The following is a 25,400-nucleotide window of genomic DNA, read 5'->3' as shown; positions in this document are numbered from 1 at the left end:
CCCCCCCCCCAACCAACCCCCAAAAGTGTGTATGTTATCTATGTTATCTATGTTGTCCACACAGTTAGTCCATGAAAAGCAGTTGAGTGAAGTGTTTGGAAAAAGTTCTGACACTGACCTCAGTTACACAACTGAAATATTGCTACACAAGAATGAGGTCAACATTGTACGACAAATCCCACCCTAAAAATGCTTGAAAGAAAAATCAAGTCCACAGCAGGAACGTAACTTCTGAAAGATTATTGGACATAAAAGTGCCGAAATATGTGCATGCCTACTTCATGTTGATAGAGTATACAAAGTTTCATTTCAACTGTATAGAAACTGAAACAGAAGGAGAATTTTCAGTACACAAGGAAGTATGACAAATGGATGGACTACTGTGAAATCATTAATATTCGTGGGGGACTAATTTTCGTGGATTTCATGGTTGACTCAATCCACAAAATTTAATCCCAACGAACAAGTAAAATTCCCTTTCATTTATATTCAAAAGTTGAAATCCACAAATTCATATCCCCATGAAAATGCCGTTTTGACCAAAACCACGAAATTTCATGCCCACGAAATTTAATGATTTTACAGTAACCGATGTCAAGACAACTGGACAATTCAAATACTAAATGCCTCCCTGGTCTTTAAAACCAGGGGCATAAAAATGACCTGAACAAATAAACAAACATCAATAAGGAACTTTTGTGTAAGCATCTCATCATATACATCATTTCTGGCTGTTGCAGAGGCATGTTAGGGTCATAGAGTGGCTGAAGTAGATATTATGCCACACTCACAGGCTCAGATTTGTTAGTTTTAGGTTTTTGTGCTGTTTTTCAACAGTATTTCAGTTATGTAACAGATGGCAGTTAACCTAACCAGAGTTCCTGGATTCTGTACCAAGACTAACCTGTGCTCTGCACTGTTTAGTAACTGTCAACTTCTCCATGTGAATCAGAGGTGGAGGTCAAAATAACTTCAGACAACATGTCTTTTATCAAGTTGTCATAAAGAACATATGTCTAAATGGTAGATCAAACTTATGACCCTGTGATCTATATCTGCACTCTCTTTACTTAGTTTAGGGGACAGGCTAGTTGAGGTTCAAGATCTATCTTAATGTTGAAATTAACCAATGAAATCGTTTCATTCTGAGTCAATGTATGATATATATATGTATAGTATGCATGTGATTTATGTACATGATATAATAAATAATGTTTAAATCAAAATTAATGTACGATATAATTTGTTATCAGCAAGAAGACAAAAAGATTCAAAAGTTTACAACAGTCATACTTTTGTTAATACTTTCAAATTTAATACTGACTGAGTCTCACTTCAATTTACCCTTATCATGCTGGACACGATTGATTCTGCCTTTGCGACCAGTGTAGATCATGATCAGCCTGCACATCCGTGCAATCTGATCATGATCTACACTGTTCACCTTTCAGTCAATATCTTTTAGGTATGCACCCCTTTTAACAGTTAATGGTACTATCCAAATTGAAAGATAGATAAGTTCATTTTAGAAATTTAGCACGGTAATGGTTAAGGAAGTCAGCAGTAAAAGAATTTGGCCCAAAGTAAATTCATAATAATTATGACCTAGTAATACTACTTCAAGCATCCTGCATCAATTAGCTACTTGATTTCATGAAGCTACTTGCATTTATGCATGAGAAAAATAGTAGCTTTTCATTCATGTTATCAGATAACAGGGACATGTGTTTTCTTAAATACCAACACAAACCAAGGGCAAAGAAAAATGCAGACAGATATTTCTAATTATGGGAAGGTATTGATGCTTGAATGCAGGAGTCTGATATTGATTTACATATCAACTGTTGCCATCCTAATACTGAGGGAGTATTTTGAGATTCCAAAATAATGAATATTTACTACAAGGAAATTGTTTATAAATATACTGACAGAATAGTCTTAATCTTTTTTGCCAGGTTTTCCATTTCTTATCAGTTATTCCTCTGGAAAAAATATTTACTCTTTCACAGCACCAAATCACAGCAGATTTTTCTCAGCTAAATCTATTTCGGTTCATTAAACAACAAAAGTAAATAATTTAACACTAGTTTGAATAAAAATGTTCAAGTGGCTGTAGAGTGCGTTTATATCTTGTTTAGCAATGTTTAACAAATATTCAGTCTACTTAAAACAGAAGGTACAATGCTCGAGGTTTTAGCACTGCCTCTCTAGAATATCGCCACATAAGGACAGGACAGGAAACCAATCCCTGTCGCATCAAACCGACACTATCCTTTTCATGCCGAGTGCTACTCCCAGCAGCAAGTAATACCAGTTTTATAAAGCCTAATTAGTATTACCAGGCCCAAGGATATCAAAACCGACTGACACTAGCCTAAATGGATGCTTTCCAACTGAGCCACTTTGTATAAATGTTGACAACCACCGAAGTTTCACTGACAAGCCCTTCTTTTCAGGCCTTGTGACAATATTTGTAATCTTTTAACCATAAACATGAATGCATACAAAAAACTATGGCCTTGATATTGCAGATACTAGGACAAAAACTATACTGATAGTAAAACAGAAAATGGCCGTGACCGTTTTATAATGCAGGTAGTCAGGAGACACAGATACTATAACCAACCTTGCCGAGTATCACAGTTATTTATCAAACAAATTGTTCAAGGTTATCAATTTTTTGCAAGTTAAACATCAAGCGGCATTCATTCATAATGACAGAATAACAAAGTCTGTCAAGGAACTTTACATTTGTTATATTTTCACACACAAAAAAAATATCTGCATTTCCTGTCATTTAAGCAAATCATGAACATGGAAAATAAGTGGATACTGTCATTATAGCCAATTTCCTGACAACAAAAAAGAGGTAAAAAGCATACATAATATGACTAGCCATTTTCCAGTTAGAAAGTAGTACTTAACTCAGTTCAAAATGACCCATCAAGCGCATCACTGTGCAGAGCAATCTACATCTGAAGGAACTTGCCTACCAAGTTTGCGGACCACAGGTCAAAGCATAATTAAGTTACATAGCAGAAACTAAATTGCTAACTGACACAAACTAACAGAAGACCAGCTCCATTATATAATATGTCCATCTGACCACTCAGAATGACAGTGACCATGACCTTTGGTGGTCAAGAAACATGCAGAATGTGCTTTTTGTACTGAAAAATCACTGTGACCTTGACCTTTGACCCAGGGAAATCAAATCATTAGAAAGCATTCAATGTTCAACTGCCTGTACGACTTGAGGATCTTAGGTCATGGTGTCCTTAAGTTTTGTAAAAGCAGTCAGTGTGACCTTGACCTTTGAAGTGCAGTAATCCACTTCCCATGATCAATATACCTGCCAAGTTTGAGGATCATAGGTCAAGATCTTGGATGGAAACCATCTTTGCACTAACAGTGACCTTGATCAAAATTAAAGGGGTCATCCACTGCCTATGGACAATATACTTGCCAACTTTGAGGATGTAGGGTCAAGATATTCTCAAGATCTAGACTGAACATGTTTTTTTTTGTTCTAAGAGATACTGTGATCTTAAGCTTTGACCCACTGGCCTTAAACATCCACTGCTCATGTGCAATGTTCCTTTCAAATTTCAGGATCCTAGGTCAATGCTTCTGTAAGCTATTCAGCAGAAACTAGACTGCTTAAAGACAGACAGACAGACAGCTGACCAGTGCCCTGCTTACATGCAAAACTTTTGTAACAAGGATGTCCATAAGCAGACAAAGGGGTGACAAAAAAAGTTCTACTTCATTTATACATAAAAAAAATGAAATAGCTGAGAGAATATCATTTGAAAATTTGGAAGTAGTTGAGCTGAAAATCATTGAATGTTAGTAACCTTTACAGTAGAGCACCAATCTGGAAGGATGCTTATCCTAAATGCCAAACATTTACAAAACTCATTAAATGCAGCAGCATTTATTGATTTGGCAAAATCAAGTGAGTGGTATTCAGTAGAACGTGAATGTAAGTGATGTGCATTTCCACAGTCAAATGCATTCAACAATGGATACTCTTGAATTTTTTACTAGTACTAAACTGTGAACTACTTCTCTTCAAACAGAGTGCAACTACTCTACATGCAATTAAACTACAGTTTATTTTGGTATGATATTGATTAAACACCATTTTTTTCAGCACTGTTTCTGTTAAGCAAAGGCTTTCAGTATATCTGGACTCTATTTCTGTATTTACACATTCTCCACAAGTAAATAAATGACAACTTCCTCACATGATTCCCATAAGGAGAACAAACAACTTCAGATCTAATGTCTTCTATAAAGTCATCTCAGAGCCTCTAGCGGGATCCTCTTAGAGCCCTGCTCAGGGACCTTCTCAGGACCTCGCTTAGGGATCTTCTCAGGACCTCGCTTAGGGATCTTCTCAGGGCCTCGCTTAGGGATCTTCTCAGGACCTCGCTTAGTGATCTTTTCAGGACCTCCCTCAGGGATCCTCTCAGGACCTGGCTCAGGGATCCTCTCAGGACCTCGCTCAGGGATCCTCTCAGCCCTTACGAAAATGAAATATGGAAACAAGCTGGCATTAAGCTGCAAGGTAACTGTCAATGATCTGGCAACAGTCTGTCAAAAAAAAAGGTAACTGGAAATAATCTGACTCCTATATGGGAACAAACTCCAAGAAAAAAGTTTAGCTGAAAATAAATGGACACTATTTCCATATTATTTCCAGTTTCTGGGAATAATCTGCAAACTATATGACAATAAACTGGCTCATAACAATCAGCATGTAAACACACTGACAATATTGTCAGCTTGTTTCCATGTCTGGAAGAAATCTGGCAGGAAATGGCAAGAAACGGAAATAAAAAACATAATTTCTATAATCGAATTGAATGAGTACTGAGATACCAGCTTGCATACAAAAACTTAAGCAAAAAAATGCTATGTGGAAAAAGGGGCTTAATTTTGGAAAAAAGTATAGTTATGGGACCTGCTTAGTACATGTCAGGTCATGACATTGAACAAGTGTGTAATTAGTTTCAATCTATAATTTTGTAAAAAAAAAACAAAAACATAGGGGCATGTCCAATAACTTCTATTCTTTGAATAATCGAGATAAAAATTACATAAGTGACAATATTGTATGGATTTTCTGTCTGTCTGACAGTACATCGGATATAAATTTACTCAGAGCAGATTCTGACAATGCACTGGCTACACAATGGCAACACACTGGCAATATACCCATCTTAGCAATTTTCACAGCAAAACAAATATTACAAGACACCTTATCAAATGGCCGAGTGTTGCATTTTTCCCTCCAAAACTATTTTCAGTTTTCAATAGTTTTCCAGCACTGATGGGCACATTGTAAAGGTACTTTTTCATCATTTTCCAGTTACTTGTTTTCATTGTAACACAGATTCTGTCCGCAACAAGTATTTTTGCTAAACAGATACAGAAATTTTAAAAGTCATGTATTTTCGCTACCCTGTAAAATTAAACTTGCAGATTTACCATAATCTTTGTCAAATTTCCTTTGGTTTCAATATTATATTATATTGCAAATCTTAATTGGTATTAAAATTGAGTCACAAGCAAATGAAGGTTTTAAGTCACATTAAAATTCATATTAAACATTAATAAGGATAAATAGAAAAAAATATATACTGACACTAAACTGGAAACAAACTTCCCGTACACTGACAATGCTATGACAATACAATGGTAATAAAGACAATTTTCCTAGAGGGAAATAAAAAAATTTAGTAACACTGAGTAGTAAGCGATATACTGGGATACTAGTCCATCTTTAGCTCAGTAGGTAGAGCGTCGATCTACGGATCATGGGGTCGCAAGTTCGATCTTAGGACGGGGCTTATGTTCTCCGACTATTTGATAAATGACATTGTGTCTGAAATCATTAGTCATCCACCTCAGATTCATGTGGGGAAGTTGGCAGTTACTTACAGAGAACAGGTTTATACTGGTACAGAATTCAAGAACACTGGTTAGGTTAACTGCCCCCTGTTACATGACTGAAATACTGTTGAAAAACAGCATTAAACCCAAAACAAACAAACAAAACTAGTCCATCTGCCACACTAATGTATACCCGCTGTTACATGACTGAAATACTGTTGAAAAACGGCGTTAAAACCCAAAACAAAAAAACACTTATGTATAAGTGCTCATAACTTTGTACTTAATAAAGGAATTTAGTTAAAACTTTAAATAATGATAGTTTGCTAAAGTGTTTCTCTTGTCCATGTAAGAGAGCCTTGCATGTTGTGACTGACTATACACTGACAATACAATGACAACACACTGGCAATATGCCAGTGTGTTGTCAGAAAAATATTTCCAGTTGACTGGCTGTGCACTGACAATACAAGGACAACAGACTGGAAAGTCCAAAAAGCCGCTTGTTGTCAGTTGTGTATCCAGTGTGTTGCCAGATTGACATTGCATACCAGTTTGTTGCCAGATTGTTGTCAGTGTTTATTTCCAGATACCTTTATATAATTTAGCTCCTTCAAATAGTTTTATATGAAAAATCAATGAAATTTTGTTAAAACGTCATTATAAACATCACTGACAACAAACTGTATATAAACTGACAGCAGACTGGAAGTTAAATTTTACAGCTGGTTTTCAGGTCTGGAAATCAGCTGACAAGCACATGGACACATGATGGTTATTCAGTGGCAACACACTGGTTCAGTTTATTGTCAGCTCTGGAAATAGGCTGGCAAGTAACTGGATTTTAGAGTATTATTGACTGGAAACACACTGGACATAAACTGACCACACACTGACAATAGGGAAGGTTTTTCATAAGGGAGGACCTCGCTCAGGGATCCTCTCAGGACCTCGCTCAGGGATCCTCTCAGGACCTCGCTCAGGGATCTCGCTCAGGGATCCTCTCAGGGATCTCGCTCAGGGATCCTCTCAGGACCTCGCTCAGGGATCCTCTCAGGACCTCGCTCAGGGATCCTCTCAGGACCTCGCTCAGGGATCCTCTCTGGACCTCGCTCAGGGATCCTCTCAGGACCTCGCTCAGGGATCCTCTCAGGACCTCGCTCAGGGATCCTCTCAGGACCTCGCTCAGGGATCCTCTCAGGACCTCGCTCCGTGATCTTCTCAGGACCTCGCTCAGGGATCCTCTCAGGACCTCGCTCGGGGATCCTCTTTAGGCCTTGCTCAAGTATCACCTCTGGGCCTTGCTTGGGGATTCAACTACCAAACTCTTGTTCTCTACCTGCATGTCCAACATGTGAATAAAGCTCCAAGTCTCTTTTGCTGTACCTATAGGATCCATCATCTGGATCAAACTCATAACCTCTTGTGCTCTTCCTGTGGGGTTCAACATGCGGACCAATCTCTAAACCTCTCATTCTCTACCTGCAGGTCCAACATGTGAAATAAACTCCAAGTCTCTTGATCTTTACCTACAGGGTCAATCATCTGGATCAAACTACCAACCTCTTGTGCTCTACCTGAAGGATCCAACATGTGGATCAAACTCCCATTCTCTCCTGCTCTACATGTATGATCCAACAAGTCGATCAAACTCTCATTCTCTCCTGCTCTACCTGTATGGTCCAACATGTGGATCAATCTTCCATTCTCTCCTGCTCTACCTGTATGGTCCAACATGTGGATCAAACTCCCATTCTCTCCTGCTCTACCTGTATGGTCCAACATGTGGATCAAACTCCCATTCTCTCCTGCTCTACCTGTATGATCCAACATGTGGATCAAACTCCCATTCTCTCCTGCTCTACCTGTATAGTCCAACAAGTGGATCAAACTCTCATTCTCTCCTGCTCTACCTGTATGGTCCAACATGTGGATCAAACTCCCATTCTCTCCTGCTCTACCTGTATGATCCAACATGTGGATCAAACTCCCATTCTCTCCTGCTCTACCTGTATGATCCAACATGTGGATCAAACTCCTAACCTCTTGTGATCTACCTATAGATTTCAAAGCAGAAAACAAACCCTAAACCTCCCATTAGGGTACTCTACCTTTTTAGCTAACAAGGCGGACCTAGTTATGTCTAGCATGAATATTTAGAATCACCCTGCATGTGCATATGTACATTATCAGTGATTAAATTGTTTTACCAACATACTACCTATACAAATGATACACACTACTATACACCAGCAAGCTATTAATGAATTATGCCATTCTTCCTGAAAATATGCGAGTGCTGGCAAGAATTCCTATCCATTTCAACAGACTATGCTGCACAGAATATCCAAATGGCAAATTATTATAAACACTGCCAACAGAATACAATTACAGTAAAACACAGCTATCATATATATCAACAGAGAATACTTGGGAAGTCTTTATTTTTTTACATAGGCCCACATCATTTAGTAGTTTTATTAGGTATTAGTCTGATAGACAATATTACAGACATTTCATTCACAGCCTCTAGATTTGTTTGCTGTTTTAGTGCAGACTCAGACTTGTTTTTAAATTCTGCGCAAGTGTGCCTATCAGTTATTGATTAAAATCGAATACTGATACTTAATGCTACGACCAAGTTCTATAAACCTGAAGAAATGTGTGATTCCAGATAGTAACTTGCATGCAAAACTTTAACCAGGACTTTCTAAGACCAAAAGGGGGCATAATTTGGCCAAAACTCCGAAGACACATGTTAAGTTTCAATTCAATATTTGCATTCATTTTGGAGATAGTAACTTGCATTTAAACTTTAACCAGGACTTTCTAAGTCTAAAAGGGGGCATAATTTGGCCAAATACATGTCAGAGTTATGGGACTTGATCCAGTGAGGTTGGTAACTGACCTAGAAAAAGAAATGAGTTTTGGAGATAGTAACTTGCACGCAAAACTTTAACCAGGATTTTCTAAGTCCATAAGGGGGCATAATTTGCCCACAATACATGTCAAAGTGAAGTTGGTAATTGACCTAGAAAAGAAAAAAGTAAGTTTCAAAGCCGTATGCCTTTAAGTAATAGCTATATGTACTTACAAGCAAAACTTTATCATAATTTGGCAAAAATGCATGTCAGAGTTATGTGACTTGATGCTATCACTTAGTTTTATAACCCCGAAGACAATTGTTAAGTTTCAATTCAATATCTGCATCAGTTTTTGGATATAGTAACTTGCATGTAAAACTTTAACCAGGATTTTCCAAGTTCGAAAGGGTGCATAATTTGGCCAAAATACATGTCTGAGTTATGGGACTTGATCCAGTGAGGTTGGTAATTGACCTAGAAAAAGAAAAAATAAGTTTCAAAGCTATATGCCTTTAAATGATAGCCATATGTACCTGCATGGAAAACTTTAACCAAGGTGTGATGCCGATGCCGACGCCAGGGTGACAGCAACGCTCGACTATTCTTGTCAATTCAAGGAGTTTGCTCAATTCAATAGAGCTACTGAACTCACCCTTGCGTTGGCATCCAGGTCCCAATTTGGTTAGGTTTTTGTATGTAAGATGGTAACTTATGTTAGATGTAACTCTATTTTGCTTTTTTCAAAATTATGCCTCTTTTGAACATTTTGCACACATACACATACATTATCAATCATTTTGACTGATGCGCACCCCTTATTTTGAAAAATTAAAATTATTATAGCTGTTGTATATACAAACGGAATCCTATCACAGCCTTACCTCATTGGATTTGAAACTCCTACTGAAACCATAACAACCAACTGTCGAGTTGTCTTGACCCGTCGTAATGAATTTCCTAGCACTAGACATCCTAGTGAATATGTGTCATTCGTTGCTAAAGTTACAAAAGCTTCCTTTTTGTCTGAAAATAGAGGTATATTTCTGTAAACATTTATAAAAGAGGGTACATGTATGATATCGCACAATGAAGGCACTCAGAAATGGGCTTAAACTTTCCAGTAGCAGAATCACCTGTCAGTTGTTACAAAGGGTTTGACTGTCCAACTATAGTTAAAGGGCTTAGCATATGCAATAATGCAATATACAGGGGCTAAATCTTGCTGCAAGGAAAATGTTCTCTATGGTTCAACATGCCAGTGCTTTTATCCCTATAAATCTACCTCTTAGTAGTAAAAGGAGTATATATTCTGAATTTAAAATTCCCAAATTATTGCTAACTATTAGATTTTTTGCTGTTTTGCTACTTTCTATGCTTATTTTGGTTATTTATTAACAACATTTATGATATACTCTTGAACAAAAAGCCATCCCACATTTGTAGATATTACACACAGAAAACACACTGTCAGAATACAATGTCCAGGTCCATGTACCAGGCTAGCTTTTGTGAAGCAAATTGCAATCTAACATGACTGTAGTGGATATAATTACAAACTTCTCTGCATGGAAAAAGTTTCACATGTGTGGACTTGCTATAGTGGACTCAACATAACCTTTGTAACAGAGGTTAATATGGGACAGACGGTTATGGGATTCTGCTGCCAGTAAACCATATAATGGATGAGTTTCTAACCTGCTATGAAGTTTTTATACCTTTTGTTTCGGTATTAGAACTGTTTTAACTGTAATAGCAGGCAGTGAACATAAAAAGCCTTTCTCTGCAAATAATAGCCATAACTTTTGCGGGGCACACTGACTTCGTTCTAGTGTGTTGATGCAATGAATGAGGTATCTAATTAGGTCATAATAATAATAATATACCTCTCACAAATGTCTTTCGAAAATATATAAAACTTGAAATGTGTCCATAGGCCATGGATGCTCTGGTATGTGATTCTTGGACACAGTAGTAAGAGTCCTGTGAGTAAATTGGCACTTTGACAAAGAACATGTACCGGTATACAGTATACTATATTATATACTGAAGTTATTGACTGGAAAAGAAGTTATGGACTGAACATATTTATTTCACCTTTAGATAGTCTTGTTATGGTAAAACTTGTACTAAGTTTGAACTTTCTATGCACATAAAAAGTTATACAATACACATTTTTTTACCTTTAAAAGTAATCTTAATGGTAGATTTAGGGGTCTAAGGCTTACCCTTCACTCACTGTACTTGTGTACTGTGAAGCTGAACCTAACCAAACAAGGAGAAATGCAGTTTGAGCCTGCATTACCAGTATAAAATCACAACTTATGTTTTGTTTCACCTTTCAGTGACCCAAAAACACTATAACCTGTAATTTACAACTTCAATTTAAGTGAATCTTTGTTGACTTAAAGCTGTCTGCATGTCATTTATTTACTAAAGGCCGGCCATGTATGTCAGGTCAGATATCATTTTTGAAAACTCGCCAACATTTCCATGAATGGAAAATAACGTTACAACTTGAGTTGAAATGAGATATCATGTAGTACAGAATGTAAATTCCTTTTATGAATAGTCAAGGTGTACCCATGAATGGAAGGGCTTAAAAATATGCAGTATCAAATTGGAAGGCCAAGTATGCAGAAAAATATTTATCAATGCACAACATTATTATTATGCATTGGGTTTATTAAACAGGCATTTCAATTTCAATACGTAATAGACAACATGCATATAGCATGTTATTACAGAGTTCATGCTACAAGCATGGCTACACTTTAGATGCAATATGTATGTGCTCACGGCTGTGAACTCTTCGAGGTGAAAACAAAACAACTGTGAACATAATCCATTTTGCAGTAATTCATGCTTTTTGTTAGTTTGTTACTGTAGCAAATAAAGTTCTAACCCAGACCCCACTCTGCAACTTCCACCTACATAAAATAATTAATGAAACCCCTGATTCCTTGAAATTTTCTGTAAAGGTTCACAATAGATATGGATAAAATACTGCTGACAAAAAACAGAGGTAGGGGTTGAAGGATATTGAGAAACAGATACATTAGTGTAAGAAATGTAAAAAAAAAATTATTATGAAGGAGATGGTGTAAATGGGGCAGAGAGGTAGGAAAGTGGAATTAGGGGTAGGAGACACAACAGGTATAAACAAGTAAAACCTAACTGAAATGGGGCAGTAGTGGGATGGGGGGAGGGCTATTGGATACTGAGATCTCAGATTAAGAGTAAGGAATATACACAAGTAAAAAATTATGAAAAAAAATATGGCGGGATGTGGGAGATGGTGGGAACTAAGATGCAACATATACTAAGAAGTAATACGAGATATATTAGTAAGTATGGCAGAAAGGTAGCCTAGGAGGGGTGGTGTATGAGGAATACTAAGAAACAATGTAAGATATGTCAGTTTAAAAATACACAGTGAAATTTATAAATTTGCCATAAAACACCAATATTCATTATTAAAAAAATCTGATCCGAGTGACCTTGACCTCCAGTGTACCCGACTCTAAACAAAACCATGTCAGCCCTTAAACATGACTAATAATATCATTTGTGATTTGATCATTACTGAGTAGTACTAATAGAACAAATAGCAAAACTTCCGTAAAGCTGTATCACAATTTTATCTGATGCTAGTGACCTTGACCTCTAAGTTACCTGCAGAAGATGTCTGCCTCTTACCAAGTCTAACCCTAATATGAGGTTTGATTATCATAGCTGCAGTAGTTAAGAAGACACAGCCAATGTGATAAGCTTCCCATAAAATTTATAAACCTGACAGCAAAACTGACCCTGGGGGAAGTACAGTAGCCCTTCTTGTTCTTCAAACAGTCAAGCTAAAGAACATTTTATATAACTTGAATACTCATCAAGATTTTTCACTGACAACTTAACAGCATGTCCAGTCAATACATGATGTATATTAGATTTCTCAAAAGATAAATGATATTAACTATCAGATAAAATCAGGACACCTAACTTTAATATATGACTTTTATCAGGATGTAATACATAATAAATAGAACACATCAAGCATGTTGAAGGGGATAGAGACATAGTGAGATAATTTCACTCATTCACAGAGGTCCAGAGGTTGCAGGTTGAAAGCCCACTGGGGACATCAGCCTACCACCTTAATAGCATAAATACTTCTCTTGCACACAGAAAGTTGGTGGTTTCACCCTTTTGAGAATGATTAAAGTAAGCTTCAGTGTTTCCTAAACAACTGAGATAAACCAAAATCAAAATTAAATGTTGGTCCAGCATCCAAACTATTTTGCAGACCTCAAACTCAATAAAACATGACTGAGTGATATTAAAAATGATCATTTTCAATGATTAAATCAATGTTGCCTAGATTTAGAATCTGTTAATCTGCTGACACTTTCCCTGTAATAAATTGTCCACTGCATGGCTGAATGGTCACAACAATTTGCTTGCACAAATTACAGAATGTCTGCAAACATTTCTCAGCAGGCATTTCTCATGAATACCTGCACAAAAAACAACACTTCAATTGGATAAATATTGAGAAACCATTTTGAAAAGCAGTAAGGTATATACCTGGAATCATGATTTTTTTTTCTGCTACTCCTACACACACTCTCAGATAGTTTGCCTAATAATCCTATATCCCTCACTAACTCTATGTATTATAGTGTGAAAACATTCACAGACAAATTCCAGCACCGCTATACACACACTGTATTATCAGCCAAACGCATCTGCCAGCAGAATCTTCAACCAAGATCTAGATCTATTTCTATTTTCTGTATCACATTCTTTTATATGCTAAAGCTTTTCAGGTTGAATGGTAAAATATGATTAATAAAGTAAACTTTCCAGACACTCTGTCCCAAAAAAATCACCAATTATTTATAGAATTTTAGTTTACGTCAAGAATATTTAATCTTCTTCTCTTTACGTTGAGCGCTAGGTTTTACAGAAACAATCAAAGGATCACACTGGAAACATGCACCTTTAAGAAATATTTCTGACGCAACAGCTGTTGTTTGATATATTTATAACTACCTAAACTTGCTGGTTGCATGCCTAATGTACTGAAACCTAACTACTGACAACAATGCAATAAAACTACTGTACAAGTAAAATATTATTCATTGATCAAATTAGTAAAAAAATCGGAAAATTTACAACCCCTTAAAACTCTAAACTCATCAGAATACGAAAGAAACACTCCTTTAAATAATTTCCATCAGTTATGTCAGCAAACTACAGTATGTGAAAGAACTTCTGAACAATTGAGAAACTGTACGAGTTGGATCAGTGTGACCCTGACACTGTTTGGAGACATACTTTGCATGTTCGCAATCAGTTCCCTCATTAATATCTGACAAAGTCAAGGTAGCAGTAACATTTGCAGCTATTAACTAAATTTCAAGGATTCTACAAGGTTACCAAAAGTGATGACTTTACTGGTTCAGGGAACATGTACTTTATGGTATAATCACTTTTTAGTTAACAAGAGCTGTCTGATGACAGCGCGCTCGACTATTCAAAGAATTGATTGAAGAATGGGGTCAAAATATTTCCACAGATATTCAGACAAAAGAAATAAATAGATTAGACAAACAATGTTCCTGTATTACTTTGATTTCGATAAGTCTTGCACTAAATGGCAATATATGAGCCAATTTCAAAGTCCAAAAAGGGCCATAATTCAGTCAAAATAGTTATGTACTCTTGCCTACAGATGGAAATCATAATGATAAACAAGTGTTCAAAGTTTAAAAGCCATATGTCAAATAGTTTTGACAAAACATGGACTTGTATGAAAACAGAACCAATTTCAAAATCTAACAAGAGCACCGCCTTGCGGGTGCTGACGCTCATCTGATTTTTTTTGTGTAATAGAAATATTGTCCTACCCATGATTTTCTAAGTCTAAAAAGGGCCATCATTCTTGCAAAAAGCAGGATAGAGTTATGTTTCTTGATGTACAGTGTCCACTTATGATGGTGAAAAACTGTTGCAAGTTTTAAAGCAATAGCTTTGACAGTTTATGAGAAAAGTTGACTTAAACATAATACTCAACCAAGAAAATGATTTTCTAAATCCAAAAGGGGCAATAATTATTGCAAAAAGCAGGATGGAGTTATGTTGCTTGCTGTACAGGGTCAGCTTATGATGGTGAACAAGTGTTGCAAGTTTCAAAGCAATAGCTTTGATAGTTTAAGAGAAAAAGTTGACCTAAACATAAAACTTAACCATGAAATCTGATATTTTCTAAGTCCAAAAGGGGCCATAAATCTTGCAAAAAGCAGGACGGAGTTATGTTTCTTGCTATACAGGGTAAACTTATGATGGTGAACAAGTGTTGCAAGTTTTAAAGCAATAGCTTTGATAGTTTAGGATAAAAGCTGACCTAAACGTAAAACTTAACCAAGAAAACTGATTTTCTAAGTCCAAAAGGGGCAATAAATCTTGCAAAAAGCAAGATGGAGTTATGTTTCTTGATGTACAGGGTCTGCTTATGATGGTGAACAAGTATTCCAAGTATCAAAGCAATAGCTTTGATAGTTTAGGAGAAAAGTTGACCTAAACATAAAACTTAACCAAGAAATCTGATATTTTCTAAGTACAAAAGGGGCCATAAATCTTGCAAAAAGCAAGATGGAGTTATGTTTCTTGCTATACAGGGTCAGCTTATGATGGTGAACAAGTATTCCAAGTTTCAAAGCAATAGCTTTGATAGTTTAGGAGAAAAGCTGACCTAAACATAAAACTTAACCAGGCAACGCCGACGCAGACGCCGACGCCGACACCAACGCCGACGCCGACAACCGCTCAAGTGATGACAATAACTCATCATTTTTTTTCAAAAAATCAGATGAGCTAACAAGAGCACCGCCTTGCGGGTGCTGACGCTCATCTGATTTTTTTTGTGTAATAGAAATATTGTCCTACCCATGATTTTCTAAGTCTAAAAAGGGCCATCATTCTTGCAAAAAGCAGGATAGAGTTATGTTTCTTGATGTACAGTGTCCACTTATGATGGTGAAAAACTGTTGCAAGTTTTAAAGCAATAGCTATGATAGTTTATGAGAAAAGTTGACTTAAACATAATACTCAACCAAGAAAATGATTTTCTAAGTCCAAAAGAGGCAATAATTATTGCAAAAAGCAGGATGGAGTTATGTTGCTTGCTGTACAGGGTCAGCTTATGATGGTGAACAAGTGTTGCAAGTTTCAAAGCAACAGCTTTGATAGTTTAAGAGAAAAAGTTGACCTAAACATAAAACTTAACCAAGAAATCTGATATTTTCTAAGTCCAAAAGGGGCCATAAATCTTGCAAAAAGCAGGACGGAGTTATGTTTCTTGCTATACAGGGTCAACTTATGATGGTGAACAAGTGTTGCAAGTTTTAAAGCAATAGCTTTGATAGTTTAGGATAAAAGCTGACCTAAACATAAAACTTAACCAAGAAACTGATTTTCTAAGTCCAAAAGGGGCAATAAATCTTGCAAAAAGCAAGATGGAGTTATGTTTCTTGATGTACAGGGTCTGCTTATGATGGTGAACAAGTATTCCAAGTTTCAAAGCAATAGCTTTGATAGTTTAGGAGAAAAGTTGACCTAAACATAAAACTTAACCAAGAAATCTGATATTTTAAGAAACATAATACTCAACCAAGAAAATGATTTTCTAAGTCCAAAAGAGGCAATAATTATTGCAAAAAGCAGGATGGAGTTATGTTGCTTGCTGTACAGGGTCAGCTTATGATGGTGAACAAGTGTTGCAAGTTTCAAAGCAATAGCTTTGATAGTTTAAGAGAAAAAGTTGACCTAAACATAAAACTTAACCAAGAAATCTGATATTTTCTAAGTACAAAAGGGGCCATAAATCTTGCAAAAAGCAAGATGGAGTTATGTTTCTTGCTATACAGGGTCAGCTTATGATGGTGAACAAGTATTCCAAGTTTCAAAGCAATAGCTTTGATAGTTTAGGAGAAAAGCTGACCTAAACATAAAACTTAACCAGGCAACGCCGACGCAGACGCCGACGCCGACGCCGACGCCGACGCCGACAACCGCTCAAGTGATGACAATAACTCATCATTTTTTTTCAAAAAATCAGATGAGCTAAAAAGGACCATAATTCAGCCAAAATAGATGACAGACTTATGTTCTCTTTCCTACAGATAGAGACTATTATACTAAACAAGTGATAAAAGTTTCAAAGCCATATGTCGAACACTTTACAAAAAATAAGAACTGGTACGAAAAACTTAACCAAGATTTCTAAGTCAAAAGGTGCCATAATTCAGCCAAAATCCTTGATGGAGTTATGTACTCTTGCCTATAACTGGACATGGTGATGGTAAACAGGTGTTGAAAGTTTCAAAGCTTTATCTCAAAAGAATTTGTCAAAATATGAACTGGTACGAAATATTAACCCAGATTTCTAAGTCAAAAAGGGCCATAATTCAGCCAAAATCCTTGATGGAGTTATGTGCTCTTGCCTATAACTGGACATGGTGATGGTAAACAAGTATTGAAAGTTTCAAAGCTTTATCTCAAAAGACTTTGTCAAAAAATGAACTGGTATGAAAAACTTAACCATGATTTCTAAGTCAAAAGGGGCCATAATTCAGCCAAAATCCTTGATGGAGTGATGTACTCTTGCCTATAACTGAACATGGTGATGGTAAACAGGTGTTGAAAGTTTCAAAGCTTTATCTCAAAAGACTGTCAAAATATGAACCGGTATGAAATATTAACACAGATTTCTCAGTCAAAAAGGGCCATAATTCAGCCAAAATCCTTGATGGAGTTATGTGCTCTTGCCTATAACTGGACATGGTGATGGTAAACAAATATTGAAAGTTTCAAAGCTTTATCTCAAAAGACTTTGTCAAAATATGATCTGGTATGAAAAACTTAACCATGATTTTTTAGTCAAAAGGGGCCATAATTCAGCCAAAATCCTTGATTGAGTTATGTGCTCTTGCCTATAACTGGCCATGATGATGGTAAACAAGTGTTGAAAGTTTCAAAGCTTTATCTCAAAAGACTTTGTCAAAATGTGGACTGGTACGAAAAACTTAACCCAAGGTGTGACGCCGACGCCGTGGTGAGTAGGATAGCTCTACTTTTTCTTCGAATAGTCGAGCTAATAAATTTATTCTGGCTCCCTTAATTTCAAAGAAAGGTTCAAGCGTAACTGATTCACTTTGCACAAGAACAACTTTCACTGAACCTGCCTTATTGTTCACTGCTATTAAGCAAGCACTTGCTTTAGGCAGCCTACTTCCAAAAGACTTTATGTTCTAATAAGCTGTGTAACCTGCCTTCACCAGCCATCTTATCTTGGCCGACTGCTTAATACAGGTTTGACTGTGGTATCAACTCTCTTCTCATATAGGGGAGACTCCTCCAGAAGCAAGTGGGTCATTTTTCTTTATTTTGTAGGATAGATAAAGATACAGAAGATTAAAATTATAACCTTCTTTTTAAATGTGCCAGTTGTCAGCTGTCCAGGCATGGGACTCTGATTTAAAAGAATATTATTATTTTTTCTTAGCTGGCAGAGTAAGGAATAAAACTCACAACTCCTGGATCAATAAACCTCAGCATCTTACCACAAAACCACTAAATCTGCTTTAACTGGGTAGCAATGCACTAAATTCTGGCTTCAAGTTTATAAAACTATGTTGGAAAATCAGTCTCAAAATGCATCCATGCCATTGGTCAACTTTAAGATTGTGTTCACAAATAACCAGTCAGATGCTAGTACATGTATTCTGAGACTGGTGTCATACCTCAGCTATACAATCCTGGTATGACTAACAGAATTTGTATGAAAGATGTTTTTTGGTCATTTCATTCCATGCTTTGGGTACTCTTTTTTTTCTTACAAGATACCATTTGTCACAGAGTGTTCAACAATTGGGTCTATACCTGATCACAATGTGCAGAATGTGTGCTGGGAAGTTATTACTGCCTGTATGAATAAATGACACATTTTTACACACGATAGTGATTAGTGATTTGCCAGCAACTTACTTCATGCTTCAAACTTCCCCCCTAAAACAAAAGTACAGTACCATATACCCCTGAATAAATACCCCATTTTGCATTATTTACTCGGACCCATCTAAAAAGATGAAATTTGTTATGGTGCAAAGTATCCGTCTCAGTGCTAACATTATTTTATAAAGCCATTCAAAACTCCATTCATTAAAGAAAAAAGCCTAAAAAGTAGTACTAAAATGTAGTTCTACCTATTTCATCATACAGCTTTTTACTTTATTGCACTATCATACTTAACCTAGCAGACATATTTAACAAACAGTGTATCATATAAATTCAATGCGTTTGCTATCAGCATCAGTAGATGCCGGGGGCATAAAAAGGGGTTATGATTATGGAAATGCCAGTTACCCTCATATTGCCACACTTCAGAAACCGTTCCCCAGAATTAACATCTTACCACTGTTTTCAAGAAAACAATTCAAAAACATGCAAACATAAGCATGAAAAGTGTCTTCTTATCCAGGGCCTCCGCTGTTGATCGACAATGTCGCCATTTGCGATAATTTTAAGAATTTGGCGCTAAATTTTGCGAACTGGAGAAAATAAGTGGCGCATAGTTTTTTCCTCGGCATTTGTTTTTTCCGTAGTGATATAAGCGGAGAATTCATCAAAATTAACGCCGATTACGGTGTACTTTATGTGTTGCGATTTTTACAAAAAAAGATCGATATGTTTGTGGCATGCAGTTGTATGACTGAAGAATTTTAAATAAGTACGAAAGATACATTTTATTTGTTACTTTTTGCAAATATATTAGATAATTTTGTAATTCCTCAGTTTTCATAAAAGATTTTAACGATGGATCCGAAAACAAAAACACAACAGCCTCAATTTGTATCCTGGACCTGGTTAATTTCTTTGAAATGTTCAGAAACTGGAAGACATCACTTGCTACCATGGCTTCTTAAAAATCATTAGACAAGTGTTCAACTCGACCTTCTAAAATAGTAAACGATCTGAATTTTCCTTTCCGAAAATAAATGAGTCCAGATGATTACGCGTTGTCAGATTCTTAACCGGATGTAAACAAATGTCTTAATGTAGAGTTAGCATCGGTCTTATATTCGAACCATTCAAGGTATTGACTTCAAACTTGGGATGTAGGTAGGTGGTGATGAGACGATGTGCAGAGTGCATGATAAAGGGTCAGAGGTCAAAGGTCAAGGTCACGGCAAGGTGAAATCTGCCATCGTATATCATGTCCAGATTGACTTGAAACTTAAACTTGGAATATAGGCAGGTGTAACTGTTGATGCAGACTGCAACAACCTACTTTGCACCCCACATATATGCTTCTGTGGTCTAGTCAAAGAAAGCCCATAATAAATAGGGCTGTGGATCGTAGGACAAGTGGCAATCCAATTCGCGAGTCGGGCCGACGATTCAGTTCGAACCACGGATCACCAGCAACAACTTATAATGATACAAAAATGCAAGACTGTTATATTTATAGAAGTACCGTTTTTTATGGAATTTAAACTTTGCAGTTCTCATAGTGCTCAATTTAACAGTTATTACTTATGTTTAATGTTTTGCTCATAAAATAATTCAGATTTAGCTGGTGGCCTTCATTAATGTTCGGCCATTCTTGTTCTTGCAGATGAACGATATGACGTCAGTCATTAATATCACAATATTTATTAACAGTTTCGCATTTTTTGATAAGAAAACTTTACTTGGAAAGAAATTTTGTAATTTAACTTTTTATTGAATTTAATTTCTTAAATGATAAATGTTTATTCACTGTTATGACAGATTTCATATTGATTTTGGTTCGAATATAAGACCGATGCTAACTCTACATTAAGACATTTGTTTACATCCGGTTAAGAATCTGACAACGCGTAATCATCTGGACTCATTTATTTTCGGAAAGGAAAATTCAGATCGTTTACTATTTTAGAAGGTCGAGTTGAACACTTGTCTAATGATTTTTAAGAAGCCATGGTAGCAAGTGATGTCTTCCTTTGGCCTACAGGGCCGGTTCAAACGCTCTGCACAGCATCTCATAGTAATCTACCTGTATGCAATATTTAGTCAATACCTTTAATGGTTATAAACTTATGCTCCAGACACAAATTATGATGGACAGACATAAAGATGGACAGAATGATGTACAGACACATGTGCCATCACGTAATACATCCTATTTTTCCAAAATGGGTGTATAAGAAATGTGATATCAAGAGCATTAGGGCTTTTATTAGAAAAACAATCCAACAAAAAATTGTTTTTATATTCACAGAAAAGACATAATATAATATTATCTTGCAGATATAACAGAAGATGGGAGCGGAATTCATTATCATGTGGGGTTTCAATTAGCAAGATAGCATTAACTGAGGTTTGTATTGTTGATTCTGGTAGCTTTGGCATTTTTAGGTGGGTGTTTATACTTTCTATAGAATTGAAACTTTCTCAATAAACTTTCTGAAATCCTTTTTACAGCTGGTACTCATCAATCAATCTACAACCAGTGGCATGTCAAAATGATCTGTAAAAAAATGTACTATACAGTAACATAATTATTCAATTCTCATTGCCTTTATCTTACGTGTAAATGGTAAAACATAAAGCATGCATTGGCCACTGTTACAAGATACAGGTTAACAGGGTTCGACACTAACGGTGTCCCGGGGGCCCGAGGATCCCAAATTTTGAGGAGGAACACCAACTTCTAAAAGCTGGGATTCCGGCTGGATACCTATTTTTTGTCAATGATATCCAAAAAGTAAAAGATAAATACCTGTTTGAAAAATATTTTAACCCTTTCCCACATCGATACGTTTATCACCATATCTATCGATTACCAAACAGAAACGTATTGACCCGTGTCTACTGGTTACCTGATAGAAACGTATAATAACGGCCATTTGAACAGAATCGTTTCATCCCGTGTCTCATAATCAATCGCTTTATTTTCGTTCTTTTCCTAAAGAAACAAAGTCCGGATGTTTACTAACTCAAAATATGGGATTACGTCATCATTATTTACGTACAAGATCATGTGGTTACTATTTAAATATATCGAGTACTTTGCAAAGAAAGACCGGGGTTTTTTTCCTACATGTGCACGATGCTAAGTCATGGAAAATTACTGAGAAAACTGCTTGCAACTGGCCGGTTTGCGGGACTTTCCTCGTTCTAAAAATAATAACCATTTAACATCTTAGTATTTTTAAATGTGTTAGGTCGTGAAGGTCACGCGTGATACATGCAGATTTTCCCTGAACAACAATTTGTGTTTACGATGGCTTGGAATTTATGGCCTTACATAACGGGAAGTGTTAATCAAAACAGAAGGACCACGGCTTCCAAATATTTTATGACACCCCAAGAGTTAATTGCAGCGGAAGTCACCCGTGATGTACCGACGTTTGATCATCAAAATATTACGTAATATTATCTAAAAATATTTTAATTTTTAGCACAAGAATACTGTCTCGATCTCAGCGATCTTTCTGCACTTTCAGAAATATTACGATTCGTTATTTTTGTAGTGTAGTGTTATTCAGTTTGATGGTTGTTTTTGTTTTATATAAATACTTACCGAGTCCGATTCGGAAGATAAGTCTGTTAACTATATAAATCAAGCTTTCAAACATCAAAATGAAATTGTATATGAATTTCAATGTGAAAGTAATCCAAAACAGAATTTTATGCCTAAAAATATAATTCCCTTACTTTAACACTTTATATCTTCAAACCTCAAAGAGAAACTACAATAAATTTTGTATCATCGGAAATATAAATGCCAGGTAATATTAAGATTTTATATTTTAAAATATATGAAGAGAAGTCAAGAAATTCAAGAATTTTTTTTGATATTATAATTTTTAGTGGTTGTCACAATAGACTTGACAATGATTATATCTATAAGATACAAGACTTAGTGTCTCCAAAGTCGAGACCTTGTCTTGACATTGGCAAACATTTAAATTGATATCAGTTTGGATACATTCTTCTGTAGTAGTTAAGGTGTCAGCCGCTCAGTACAGATGTTGCGGGTTCGAATCCCACTGGGGTACGACCGTAACTTCTCATAAGACATCTGTTGTGATTGTTTTTATATATCATATTATGAGGGATCCCAAAGCCTGAGGAGGACCCCCAGATTTAAAAAGTAGGGATTCCTTTGGGAACCTTGTTCAAATAAGTTAGTGTCTAACCCTGTATAAGCAACTATAGCTGCTCTTTTCTTCGTTGTATGATATTCAATCTAATAGTGAAACATGCAACTGTATTTAATGGAATCAGTTGGAAATTTAGGTAGAAAATTGTACAAAACTATGATTTTGAGGCAACACAAGATTTTCAAGTCCACTATTTCTTTAAGACAGTCATAAAAATGGGAATGTATACTAATTAATAATAATAACAGGTAGCCTGTTTGCACCTATTTTCGCGGTACTAAGGGAAGAAATGAATAAAGGAAAGAAAAACAATATTATGTTGCTATTATTTCCTATTAACTTCGTAAATCTTTTCTTTTCCACTATTATTTCAAGCAGAAAATCATTTTTCTAGTCCTTGTTTACTTTTAAACCCATCATGTTTCCGGTGCATGTGACTTTCACTTTCGCCAAGGGAGTAAATTCTAATTTCGCGGTACGGCATCCGACTTGATAAAGCGCTACCTGTGAAAGTGTAAAATGTATAGGACTAGTGATGGGCCAATTAGCGGATATAATCGATTGACGGCTAGAAAAGTCCAACCGATTCCGATAATCGATTATGTTTTCTCAGAGTCGATAGCAGGTACAAATCTACATGGGTATGAACGAAGGTTTCCGAAGGGAAATACGGTGCGTGAGAATTTATGTTTACCTTAGAAATATCCGAAATATGGACTACCTGCATGCATAACTGATAAAACAGAAGTATGCCGACACTCAAACGTTAGTATTTCGTTTCAGTTATCCAATGAAAATGTATTTAACATCTTACAGTTAGGTTCAGCTGCTAACATGGCGGCGTCCATAGCGTCAATAAAAGTGGGGCCAAAAAAAATAGCGAAACTTTGATAAATGTTCGTATTTTACAACGGTATGCCCGAGGGAATTTATCTGTTGAAACTGGACACTAATGCCGTCAAATTTCCGTGTCCATGACGTAATTTCAATGGAAAGAACTTTGGTGTTTTTATGCAGTTGCAGTTGTACTTCCTTGCTGTATTCTAGATATGTTACAGGTACAGGTATACCAGTCAACTGTCACAAATGACAGCTATGAGTCTATGATACATGTATGTAAACCAGATTGCAATTTATTGTTGTTTCCCTGTCTGCAACTAATTACGCATTACTAAACAAGTTTCTGTTTACCATGAACCAGCTTTAAAACATCTGATTAATGGTAGTTCTTTATTTTTCAAAATAGCATATGAATTTTAAGAAAAACAGTCACTTTAAAGACATGACTATCTGAATAAACAAGTATGAAAATAAATTACATTCAACCGATTATTTTTCCGATACATCGCATCGGTTTGCTAACCGATTCCAACCGATAATCGGTTGGAGTTTTCCAACCGATGTCCCATCACTATATAGGACCCCTAAATTTTCAAAATAAATTTCGTGAGTAAAACATTAAAAATTATTGCAATGTAAAATTAACACGGTGGAAGGGTAATTCCGTCAAATATATGGACAACACACAATTCATTACCGATTTTACTTAGTCAAATGATCGATGAGGGCATTTAAAAATAATTGACCTACGTTTGCAAAAACAGGGTGTGAAACGTAATCAGCTTTCAAAGTAGGTCAAATTTGTTTACTGTAGAGAGCGCTGCACATTGTTGTTCTTGCAAAAATCAAATACCGCGAGACCAGATGTAACGCGAAAATAGCAGCAAGTGGTATACACATTCAAAGATTCAAAAGTGAACTTGTGTAGTTCTAAATCAGCAATATTTAATGTATTTAGCAACATCTAATTTACAAATACATCAACTTTATTTCAAAAGTAATTATAACAGTCTGTAACTTGTGTAAGGGCTCACTTATAAATAAGACTATCATGTAAATTGTGAGATTCCCATGCAAAGGGGGCGTGGCAAAATGCCAAAATAATTATAGAAACTAAAACGAAATTGAGTGCGTAGAATTTGAAATTTGGTATAAAAACAAATACAAACAAATAAAAAATATACGTAGTAAAACACTAAAAGGACTGTAACCTTGCAGTGACATTTCTAGTTTCGTTTTTGAGGGCACCACGGGGTCAGGGTCACTGTCCTTCATCTAGATGTATGAAACGCTTGTTTTGTAATGTATAGTGCACGTCACACAACACGAGCCAACTATCAGCATGTTTAATACCGTTGTCACTTCTATATACTGTATTATGTTGATCCAAATACATAAGCAGATTATTTTGCAATGCATATTTAAGTGCATTTGTGTATAATTTAGTAAAAATATCATAGTTCTTTAGCTTACCTCTCTCGGACATTTTCACGTTCTGGCCGCTCCGTAATTCCAAAAATAACTACCAATCAAATAAATTCGGTTGAGTGCTATTGGTTTATTTTGCGGTCCAATGAAGTTTACTGCGTTT

The 25,400-nt window shown here is 36.0% G+C and overlaps 1 protein-coding gene across 6 annotated transcripts in view; it reads right to left on the bottom strand.

The window, feature by feature from the left end:
- The window catches only part of LOC123554257 (glycogenin-1-like), a 64,168-nt gene extending 38,768 nt beyond the window's left edge, over nt 1–25,400 (bottom strand). For 3 of the 6 annotated variants that reach the window (XR_006686980.2, XM_045344264.2, XM_045344265.2), the window contains exons 1-2: nt 25,021–25,125; nt 9,647–9,788 (exon numbers count right to left, since the gene is read on the bottom strand). Coding sequence is in view for 5 of the 6 variants with exons in the window: in XM_045344264.2 (XP_045200199.2) it covers nt 9,647–9,788; nt 25,021–25,084 (206 nt within the window). In the remaining variant the exon portion in view is untranslated. Of the gene's footprint in view, nt 1–9,646; nt 9,789–13,343; nt 14,005–25,020; nt 25,126–25,282 lie in introns of those variants that run through there. The other 3 variants (XM_045344266.2, XM_045344269.2, XM_045344267.2) reach the window with 3 other exon arrangements.

The sequence above is a fragment of the Mercenaria mercenaria genome, chromosome 7 (assembly GCF_021730395.1).
Source record: "Mercenaria mercenaria strain notata chromosome 7, MADL_Memer_1, whole genome shotgun sequence".
Lineage (NCBI taxonomy): Eukaryota > Metazoa > Mollusca > Bivalvia > Venerida > Veneridae > Mercenaria > Mercenaria mercenaria.
Note: the sequence above shows the minus strand (reverse complement) of the source record. Positions and strands in the feature narration are given on the sequence as shown.